The sequence below is a fragment of the Conger conger genome, chromosome 5 (genome assembly GCF_963514075.1).
Source record: "Conger conger chromosome 5, fConCon1.1, whole genome shotgun sequence".
NCBI lineage: Eukaryota > Metazoa > Chordata > Actinopteri > Anguilliformes > Congridae > Conger > Conger conger.
The window spans coordinates 20,082,067-20,094,044 of NC_083764.1; the positions used below are offsets into that span (position 1 = coordinate 20,082,067).

Here is an 11,978-nt window from a genome sequence, read left to right on the forward strand (position 1 = left end):
GCTTCATAGTGGGGATGGTGTTCTTGGGCGAGTCGAGTTGATGCCAAATAGCTCTATTTTGGTCTCATCTGACCACATCACCTTCTCCCAAGCCTCCTCTGGATCATCCAGGTGTTCTTTGGCAAACTTCAGACGGGCCTGTACATGTGCCTTCTTCAGCAGAGGAACCTTGCGCGCACAGCAAGATTTTAATCCTTCACGGTGTAGTGTGTTACTGATGGTTCTCTTCATGACTGTGGTCCCAACTGCCTTCAGGTCATTAACAAGCTCCTCCTGTGTAGTACTGGGCTGATCCCTGACCTTTCTCATGACCATTGATATCCCACGAGGCAAGATCTTGCGTGGAGCCCCAGACCGAGGGAGATTGGCAGTGACTTTGTGTTTCTTCCATTTTCTAATACTTGCTCCAACAGTTCTTAACTTCTCACCAAGCTGCTTGCTTATTTTCTTGTAGCCCATCCCAGCCTTGTGCAGGTCTACAATTTTGTCCCTGATGTCCTTAGACAGCTTTGTCTTGGCCATGGTGGAATCTGATTGATTGTGTGGACAGGTGTCTTTTATACAGCTACATAACAATGTAACAAGTTGACACAGGTGTTTTGGGTAATGAGTTGAGATTAGGAGTGCTTCTTAATGGAAAACTAACTGGTCTGTGGGAGCCAGAATTATTGCTGATTGGTAGGGGATCAAATACTTATTTCATGCAAAAATACGATAATAAATTAATAAAATTTATATGATGTTGTTATTGTGGATTATTTTGTGATATTCTGTCTCTCAATGTTAAAATGTATGATTACAATTCTACACAGTTCCATTCTTTGTAAGTGGGCAAACCTACAAAATCAGCAAGGGATCAAATAATTATTGCTCCCACTGTATCTGTCCTTCTTAACATTGATCCTAGACGAGAGGCTCCAATTGTGAGGTTGAGGAGGTGCGGAGAGCCAGGTGCGACTAAGGGGGTGACCCCTTGTAAGCGGACCCACAAACGAGCCCGCCACTAAGACCCCGGGGGGGTAGAGGAGACAGCACTGTACACGGAGACAACTCCGCACAAATAAAAGAACGAGCCCCAAATAACGGCTCAGGAAATAAAAACTACCCTCCAAAACCAGGGCGAAAATCACAAACGAAAAATGAGTGCGTAAAGGCTAGCACTACTGCCCGGACCGGGGAAAACCCAAAATAAAAGTACAACCCAGTATAAAAGACTGGGCTAACGAAAATAAAGACTCAGGAGTCGCAGCTCCGAAAAAACACACAAACCAAAATACAAAATACCGGGGACAACGTCCCTCACCCACGGACTCACACGAGCCGAAAACAAAACGAAACAAAGAACCAAAGAACCTACAGGAAGGCGGCTGCAGTGTACACACACTAACGTGCAGACCCCTTCCTTACCTTTTCTGAACACTGAACCAGCACAATACCGAACTCGAATGCTGAGTCTTACCATGTGCTAATACCGGCTAGGTGGCAGAGCGAACAGTGACACCGAAGCGGAGACTGAGGGGAAATGAGGGCTTTAAATACCTTCAGGAGGTAGACATCAAGTAGGCACTAACGACCACCAGGTGAAAGTAATAAGCCCCCCTGGTGGCCACCATCAGTACTACCTCCAACCCTGACACCAATTGCTTATTTTTACAGTTTCCTTTCCTTGTTACCTTTCCTCATTCCTAGCTCAACCCATCAGAGAAGGCAAGGAAAGGAAGTGAGGAAAGGGCCTGAGGATGGAGGAAACAAGAAAATGTTTATTAGGGGATGCGTTCCAATACTCCTTTCCTCCAATCATCTTCTTTTCCTATCTGGAAGTATGGGGGGAGGAGATGGACGGAGGAAAGCAGGATCCATTTTTCAAGTATTGGGACATACCCAGGTTTGAAGCCACATCAATTACCAACATGGCACATGGGGAGAGGTGGATCCACAGGACAAATAGATCATGTACTGCATATGTGTCACACATTCTAAAAAAATACTTCAGCAAAGGATGGGCTTGTGTTTCCTTGCTCAAGAATCCTCCTAGCTCCTTCAAGGAGCATTTAACAGTTTGGAATGACCTTAAAGTTGGTGGACCTTGATTTCAGGTGAGTTGAGGGCCAAGAAGACAAGGATGGATGAAATAAACAATTGGTGTCCCAGTTCCTGTTTCAACCCACCAGAGGCTGCCAGTTCCCCAGCTCTAATGTGTCATTTCTGTCTGTGTGGTCTCCACTGATTGCTATTGGTTATTGTTTATATGTCTGAATTTCCTCCACCCCCCGTGTTTGTGACTGTGGTTAGATCCTATTCTTTCACTTTGTGACTGTAGGTGGGTATCTCAGTGTTGATAATAAAGAGTAAATCTAAGAATATCAACATTAGCAACAAAAAAGGTTTTAGCGATGGCCAAAGCGTCATTGCATTGTTGTACTACTTAGTCCATGGGCCAAGACCCCGAAAAATTAGGATTTTCTTACCACTCCGAGGGACACAATCTATTATGCATTTTTTTAATCCCAGCATTTCAATTTCAAAGTCCGATTTTACATCTACTACGTTAAGACAACCGTATCATTGTTTTATTAACTTGTTTAACTGGTTATCATAAAATCATGTCACTGTTCTAGTTGAATTGCTATCTTTAATTGTCATTTATCGAGGCTTGATATCTTCTAAGCATCTTCCGCGTTATCTGCTATAATGTCAAGATACTCTACTTGTTGGTTGGCACAGTCCTGTAATTTGCCCGTACATTTTAAATTATGAGCAAGGCAACTACAGCTTGGAATCTAGCAAAACCTAGTACACTGACAGGACAGCAAGTCAAGACCTGCTGTAGGCTCTGTCCCCAGATTGCTGCTTGGTAGTTGGCGTGAGCACAGTGTTTCAGAAGAGTGTTGGCACAAGGGGGTACACTGTTGGAATCAAGATCGCCCCACTTTGCGCAAAACAATCTGTATTTTAGTGTGTTGACATCATTGGCTCCTGGGTTGCCACTATAAATTATACAAGTGAATGCCTGAAAATTCATGAACAATTTGTCTGTCAGCTCCCACTGCATTCCCAGCTGCTGAACCATTTCCTGAAGTGGTTTACTCTGTTTGATGATTGTAATGATCCACCCCACCCATAAGAGACACGCTACGGTGGAGACGTCTACATAATTGGTTTGTGTCTGGGTGGTACAAGGTTGGCACAATCCCTGCTCTCTGCAATAATGATCATCTGGGCAAAGAGAGTACAGTCAGCCTTTAGGATCACCTCTTTGGTAGTCCCTTGTATTTTCATCTACTTTTCAGCTCAATAAAAGTCTTAAGCTGTGCCTTGTTCATAGTGTCTTAAAATAAGATCTTTGGTGGGTTTGAGAGTTTCGAGTCTTTGTTCGCTGAATGTCTTGTACAGTTTCTCGGCAATTTCTTTTGCATGTAGTAAGTCTTTTTCAAGTAAGTCGCAGGGGCTATTTTACCAGTTGACAGATATGCTACATCTTGTTGGTCACTTAGAAATGGTTTAATCCAGTTGCTATCCAACATTGACTACAAAGACTTTACATTTGCTTCATCTCTCACAAATCTACTCTCTTGGAGGTCAGTATGTTGAGATCCAGACATGGTCAGCTAAAGCATGTCCTTAAGTTGTCTCAAGAATATGCTACGATATTCTGCAGTAAGGTATTTTTTGGATGCTGTTTTATGCTTTAAATGGAATCCCCTTGTCCGACCTTGCCTCTGTGTGTCTTTGTTGACAGTTTCTTCACATGCATCTGAAATATTCCAAGATTTCTGGGTTATCTTTTGTCAAGGTGAGCCATTTCAGATATGTATGCAGACAAATAGCTAGCATAGTTTAGATTGTTGTGAGCAAAACACCAGGGAATCATTTTCCTGACACATGTCAGATAAAGATCCCAGTTTCCTTCTCTTGATGCACTTAACAGGCCCAGTAAAATCTCCACCATCTCAATATAAGAAATTCAGAATTTGGATAATTTGCCTCTGTCACCGCGCAAATATCCAAATGTACCCAAATGTACCTCTCAAAAACTCGAGTTCTGAAAAAGCTGGACTTGTCATTTTCTGGTTGAATGATTCTTCAGTCATTTTCTGGTTCCTTACAGAGCCCTCAGCAATAACACCAGTCTGCTTCCATTTGATCTATGCGGCTTTTGCATAGAGTGCTTGATCAGACACCACCAGTATCATCTTTAGTTTAAGGCTTTCCTTTACTGCTGCAGGACTTCATGTACAGTTGCCATGTTGGTAATGGTTGGAAGTCCCCATCTGACAGAACGATTGAAACCTGTCTACCCGCTTACTTTCTTTGCGAATACAAATGCATTCTCGTATTTGTTTCTTGTCTTTTAAACATTTTTTTGGGAAAAAAGAATGTTGAAGATTCACAATAAAACATTTTTTGGGTTTAGCATAAAGCTGCACATTTGCAATGGCTATCAACAAAATTTCAAAACTCCCTAGGAAAAGTTTCAAATACTCTCATCGAGCACTTTATTAGGAACATTTTTACTTTCTTACACCTACTTATTCATGCAATTATCTAATCAGCCAATTGTGTGGCAGCAGTGCAATCATATAATCATGTAGATACGGGTCAGGAGCTTCAGTTAATGTTCACATCAACCATAAGAATGGTGAAAAATGTGATCTAAATAACTTTGACTGTGGAATGACTGTTTGAGTATCTCAAAAACTGCTGATCCCCTTGGATTTTCATGCACACTAGTCTCTAGAGTTGGCAAAGAATGGTGTAAAACACGAAATAAAATCCAGTGAGAAGCAGTTCTGCAGACAGAAATGCCTTGTGTGAGACATCAGACGAGGATGGCCAGACTGGTCAAAGCTGACAGGAAGGTGACAGTAACGCAAATTACCACTCATTACCACAACAGTGGTATGCGGAAGAGCATCTCTAAACACATAATGCATCGTGACTCGAAGTGGACAGGATACAGCAGTAGAAGTAAAAAAAGAAATTGTCTAATAAATATCTAATAAAGTGCTCGGTAAATGTGTATGTCAGTCATAATTTGTCCTTGTTAATGACCAAAAAATGAGAAGAGCTGGAGGGTTGTGAAGGACTAACTTGAATCTATTGGCTGTCCTTAATCCAACTTGGCATGATAGGCACCAATGAAGTATAGAATACTTTGGCCAGATGTGTTTTATGTCTGCTATATTCTGTACCATATAAAATATTTACTGTTTCAATGGGTTGGCTGTCAGAATTAAAATATAACACTGACCACTGGAACCTAGTATACACACATAATACAACAATTTATGCAGTGCAGTTTATTAATTAAAAGTTTTAGCATGTACATCATAGATGACAAAATACAGATGCCATCCACATTGAAAAATACAGGGATTGAATTACAGTGAAGCATTTGCTGCGGTGTCTAACAAAGACTGCTGGTGATATGTACCAAAGTATATACAGTTGTCCAGGATAAGGAAATCTAAATCAGTTGAATATTTCAGTGCCTACCACATATACAAATATGTATTTATGACAGTTGACTTAATTTGAACAAATAATGTGATCTGTAGAAATTATTTTGCATTAATGTAATGTTTATATTTCAGGGATGAAAGAAAACTGAACACTATGTAACAAAGGGTAGGATACACTGTATCCAAGAGTTAAAGCACCTTGTGAAGGGCAACACATTCAGTTTACACATACATTTTGTGGAGTATAACTTTAAAACGTTCATTACATTTACATTTACATTTTTGTCATTTGGCAGGCGCTTTTAATCCAAAGCGATTTACAAGTGCATAGGTCAAAGTCAAAGCATCACATACATAACTAGGAAAATACACATGGAATGCTGTTCTAAACATATAGTCGTCATCATAAGTGCAATTCTTTTTGGGTTAGACAAGGAGTGATATCAGAAAGGGGAGGCGGGGGAAATCAGGAGGGAGGACTAAGGTAGAGTTCGAAAAGGTGTGTTTTGAATCTGCGTCGAAATAGGGGGGGGATTCTGCTGTCCTGACAGTGGTCCTGAAGTCGGACAGACAGCTTTGTGCATTCATGCAGCACTATTAATGTGAGATTACATAAATATACATGTTTAATACGGAAATAGATATTACAACTTCTCGCTGTTTAATTTTGTGGGTATAAGGTTAAATGTATCGTTACAAAAACCTCTACAACAGCACATATATAAGCACATAAAAGTCACCTGTACTAAAATTAATTTTAAAAAAGGGTTTATTTTTCAGTTCATAATGACGAATGTAATTTCTGGCCCATCCCCACAGCTGCAACAGCGTCCATTAATTCTGGAAAATTCTGACTAACAAGCACTTCCTACAAAATGCATGTAGCCATTGTGCTAGTTGGTGATGTTTTCGCTTCTGTGCCACCCAGTACCAGCCACAGTCAGAATGGACTGGGTCAACATTTTGTTCTAGACAATGTGTCTAGAGTAGAGCATGCAAAGGAGTCTTCCCTTGACTTCTGGTCCTTCTGCCACCTCAGCTTCTCTCCTTCAGGTAAGCATTTTGACCTCCAATTCTGTGAGATTGGAGAGATGGTCCTCTGAGGAACAGGAATAGATCTGTAGGGGTTGCACTCATTTCAAGAAGGGCTTCTTTTTTTATTTCAGATTTTTTTTTTTTTTTTTTTTTTTGGCAGCCAATTGTACCCTATCTAATCCAAGTAGTGTTAGCTGGGGGATACCCCACCCCACGGCCGCAATCCGAGATCTACATGCCTTCTTCAAGCCGTCTCGTCTCTAGCTCGTGACCGTGATTCCGAGGTGCCCGGGGTGCTGTTGTGAGCAGCGATCCGCTCACCCTCCCTCTGGAGCAGCGAGCCAATTGTGCCGCTCCACGGAATCGAAACCCCGGTCCTTGGTGTGCAACTGCAGTGAACTGCAACGCAAGTCTGCTGCATCTTAGCCTGTTGCACCACCGCGGCTCCCAAGAAGGGCTGCTTGTCCCACAAAGCCTGGACCAGCCCTGTGTAAGTCTTCAGTGCTCAGAGCCTCTGTCATACCTTCAGTGCTCTCAGCATCTACGGGGCCTTCAATGCCCACAGCCTCTATGGTGCCTTCTGTGTTAACAGCATCTATGGTGTCATCAATGCCCACAGCCTCTATGGTGCCTTCTGTGTTCACAGCATCTATGGTGTCATCAATGCCCACAGCCTCTATGGTGCCTTCTGTGTTCACAGCATCTATGGTGTCATCAATGCTCACAGCATCCATGGTGCCTAGCCCAGACTCCTGGGATAACATGTCAAACACAGAAACTGTAGATTGAATTGAAAAAATTCGCAATCTGCGCTCTAGCGCAGCTCTGTCATTCTTTTTCCTTCTACAGAGTGCAATGTAGCACTTGGGCACAAAGTGACAGAAGATAATGCCATAGCTTGAGGCCAGGACAGCAGAAGCCTGGACGATTGAGCGCTCATTGAGTTTGTCCCTGCTGATGTAAATTGGGATGAAGCACACCCACACAAACAGGTAAATGAGCATGCTGAAAATGATGTTGCCTGTCTCATTGAAATCTTGCGGGACCTTCCGGCCCTTGAAGGCCAGCAAGAAACAGACAAAGGCCAGGAGGCCAATGTAACCATGCATGATGGCAAAGCCAACACCCATTCCCTCCGTGCACTGTAGCCACTCTTCCAAGCCTTGTTCAAATGTTATCACCTGCGGGGAGTCAAAAATCAGCCAGAAGGTGCAAATGAGCCCTTGGCCTACAGTAACTAGGATGACAATAGCAAGGGGCTTATAGAGCTTCTTGAGTTGGTACTGTCTGTCCAGGTCCAGCAGGAAGGCCAGGAAAGTGCGGAATGCCCGGACCAGGATACAAGAGACACAGAGGGTAAAGCCTAGGGCATACATAGCCTGACGGCTCCGGCAGAGATGGTCATTAGGCTTGCCCACAAATATCACCACACTTCCAAAACTTATGGACAGCCCAACAATCATGACATAACACAGTTTTCCACCAGCTATCTTCACAGCAGGCGTTTTTCGGTGCAGCAGGAAGACAATTAGAATGGCCAGCAGGAGTAGAATGCCCACCCCTGCTGCAGTTACCAGGGCAATGGCATAAGGCTCCTCCCACTTATAAAACATCTCTGTTCTTTCATCACAATGGCTCCACCCCCTCAGAGACCAAGTACCATTGGGACATTTTTGACAGGTAATCTGATCTGCAGAAAAGGTACAGACAGCATGGAAGAGGGTCAGGCTGATGTTATTACAATGGGAAATTGTGTCTCTGCTTCTCTGATATGTGGCATTCAGGAAGTTAAAAAACAATCAGAAAAAAATGCAAAGTGAAATAAAGGAGAAAATGTTACACTATGTATATATTCCAAGCATGAATACACGGTGCACATGTATACACCCTGATTGATTTGTTACTCACTCCATTTGTCTGTGTAGGTCCCTTCCTCGCACTGTGTACAGTCATAACAGCAGGAAATGTTGAAAACCTTCTTTATTGTACCTGGTGCACATGGCTTAGAGCACCTGGACTGTGGGACCTTGGGGACAAAAAGACAATCCACATGAGAGACTTCAACATTTGTCTGAGCTGCGTCTCTCAATTGTTTTCATAACAAATACATAATTTGCTCTGTCAAAAAACGATTCAGTCTGAGTGAAGGCAAAATGGTTTTAGAAGTCTTTCATCTTTCAAAGCTATAATGGCCTGGTTTTAATAGTCAACTATGTCATAGACAGCCTTTGAAAGTCATTTATACTTCAGGTATCCAATCAAGTTCAACTAACTGTGTTGTTGTCGGTGTTTATCCACTGGAGTTCTTTAATCAGCTCCACTTCTCCATCACTCTGCCGATATCTTCCTACCACATTGAGTTCTCTCTTGTCTCCAGCCTTTACCCACATGATCAGGTCATAGCCATTCATGAAGTTTAAAGTCTCATCAAAGAAGAGCTGCCGACCATCTAATTCAAAATGGACCTTTTTGAGTTCTTCCAGAAGCTGTGAAGAGAAACCAGACAAATCCACAACAAATGGTCAAATCATTACAATAACAGCAACTAAAATTTATATTTGAAAGTAAGTGGATAATAACAGTATTGTAAACCACTGATGCTTTTTCTACTGGTTTAATTTGCACATGATTGTATTCATAGAGCAACTTTCTAGCAGTGTTTAGAATCTAGCAGTCCTGGTGTTTAGAATACCCTTTTTATGTACCTTCCATGGTTGGAAGTTCTTTTCCCCTTCACAAGTAGTGTTATTACACTTCAAGAGTTTCTTTAGGGCATGAGCTATGGTCAACAAAGCCAGTCTCTCATTGTAGGTCTCGGTCAGGTCAACATTATCAATCAGGAAGTCATCATCCATCTGCTGTGGGTCAGCATCAGGTTGGCTGCAAGCTTTTGGGGATTTTAACTTCAGAGAGTCAGAGAGGGGACATAATTCTGCAGGATTTTTGTTGATGCAGTCTCTGTGCTGAAGAAGCTCTGGGGTGCAGCTGAACCTCAGCTGCTTGTACTCTTGGATGAAGTGGTTCACTGCCCCCGGGCCAGGCTGCAGCTTCTGCAGGTACTGTTTCAATCCTGGGTTCTCTCCAGTGACAAAGGTGAAGCCAAAGATGTCGCCCACTTTGTTGATTTCTTCCATGCTAGCAAGATTTCGGGAAAAAGACCAGGTGTCACTGGCGATCCATGTTCGGGAAGTGTTGGTGCGGATCATTTCCTGGAAGAGCTCCTTCACCAGCTGTGACTTAAGGATGAGCAGCACCACCTGGGCACTGGAGGAGCGAATATGCTCAGCCACCTCTTGGATCTGACCATTGCTGTGGCCCAAATTATGTGGCACAACCGCATGAAAGGCCATGCATACCCCTGCCTTCTCTGCATGGAACAAGAATTCCCTGAAGACTGCATTGCCGTAGTCATCGTCCCCATACACCACACCGATCCAATCCCAACTGAAGCGGGATATGAGCTTGACCAGGGCCAATGTCTGGTGCTCGTCACTGGGTATGGGACTCAGGAAGGATGGGTGGCGATCCTTGTCGCTCAACGTTGGTGCAGAGGATGTGCAGCTGATCTGATAAGGCACAGTAGACAAAGACAGGTTTTAGGGGGGAAAAGTATGCACAAAAACACAAATTCAACTAGATGATTCGATTATGAATGAAACACTGATATTAATTTTACAAGAATACATTTTCCAGAATTTCCATTTCATGGTTAAAAACAGGTTTCTAAACAAGTTTGATATATTGAATGTAAACGGAGCATAAGTATCATTGATAATGTTGTATAAATGTTTAATATTTAATACAGCAGCTGAGTTAAATTATCTGTCCATGATAACATAATAACTTAACATGACATGACATTTTGATGAGAACAGGACATACAGCCCAGCAATGCTCAGCTTTTGTACCTACTGCTTAGTTTGAATAAAAGCTAAATAGAATCTAATATTAATCCAATAGTAATCCCTTTAATGAATTTAAAATCAATTAAATCACCCCTAATTCTCCTTTTAGTAATCTTAAAGAGATTAAGCATCTAAAGTCTTTCTTTTTATACATGGAATCAATCTGGTTGCCCTTTTTCAACCTTAATGTGCTCTTTGATTCTTAAATGATTAAGCTAGATTTAGTTATTTTTGCACACCTGGGGGACCATGTAATAACCCAGTAGCCTGGCAATAGGGATCGACTGTTCTGAGTATCGAGCTCCAAGGATGACTTTAACCGGTGGCCGATAGTCAGTGTAATCACATTGGATGGGCAGTGAGCCATTGGTAGACAGCAGCCGTTCAGTGATGTGGATTGCTTTGGTGGCATCAGAGCAGGTATCGCAAGCAATATATCCCAGCCGAACTCCAGGCAGAAAGCCAGAGTCATTGATCTGTTCAATATTGTGGATCACAGCCAAGGTCCGCACAAATGCCTCCATATCAAAACTGAAGAACAACAAATGAAGAAATTCATGAATATGAATATACCTTTACACTGCCTTAACCTACCTTAATTAACTGTTATACTGTAATATATTGCCACTGATGTTGTAAAGATTGACCCTGTTAATTATTTCAGTGATTGGATAACCTTTAAAAAGTAACAGGTATAATAAAAGGAATTTTATAAACAATAGATTAAAAATAACCAATGTCTGATTTGTTTCAGTTGTATTGGTACTGGAATAAATATTATTTCCCAGCAATTAATTTTTCAATACATAGTCATGTACTTTTTTCATCAATATTTTCAATAAATTAGAAATAAAATCATTTGACATGATCAACACAAAAAACATTCTGTGTCTACTACAGAAAATACATTATGAAGAACTTGTCACTCTCAGAAAAGGGTTTCTTTGACTTTTTTGTTATTTTTGTAACCATCTACGGTAGGTGTAAATACAGTTTGAACCATTCTGCCTCACAAAGAGTCCTTGAACTAAACAGGTTTCCCCTATAGAGAAGCAGAGGACTCTTTTGGAACCCTTTCTCTGAGAGTGCAGTAGCAGGATACACACACACAATACTCACCCAGTGCACTTGAACCTATCCGGCCATGTTCTATTAAGCAAAGCTGTGACATGATATGGGTTCAGCACCCCTATCAGCACGTCCCCTGGTGCTTCAGCCCCACAGGTAGACAGGGAAAAATCACAGCATCCCCCGAGACTAAGCAGCAGACTCACACCGAAGACGCATTGAAAAAGGTGGGACAGCATCTTGCGCGCAGGTGTGAAGCACCATATACACAGGGGAAGTATATGTTGCTTCGATTTTTATATCGAGAGGAAAAGTACAGAGCAAGAGGGAGGTGTTAAAGTTTTTTTTTTAATATGTATTGAAAAACAATGAGGGTGCTTCAGAGAATGACACTTTTCCGCATTCTATCGCAGAAACCAATGTAGAGATGGGGGAGATTGAGGCACAGCATAAAATTCCCAACAGAAAATGATAATAATTTATAGTCCCTCCTCCACTTCCCAAAAAC

The 11,978-nt window shown here is 42.0% G+C and overlaps 1 protein-coding gene across 1 annotated transcript; it reads right to left on the bottom strand.

Moving 5' to 3' along the window:
* Window positions 1-5,325: 5,325 nt before the first annotated feature.
* On the bottom strand, window positions 5,326-11,618 carry LOC133129652 (G-protein coupled receptor family C group 6 member A-like). Its single transcript, XM_061243884.1, has 7 exons — window positions 11,522-11,618; window positions 10,642-10,933; window positions 9,489-10,063; window positions 9,203-9,377; window positions 8,771-8,983; window positions 8,406-8,523; window positions 5,326-8,187 (listed from the first exon to the last, which is right to left on the bottom strand). Exons 2-7 carry the CDS (start codon window positions 10,924-10,926, stop codon window positions 6,920-6,922), a joined length of 2,634 nt encoding a protein of 877 aa, XP_061099868.1. The 5' UTR covers window positions 10,927-10,933; window positions 11,522-11,618; the 3' UTR covers window positions 5,326-6,919.
* Window positions 11,619-11,978: the final 360 nt, after the last annotated feature.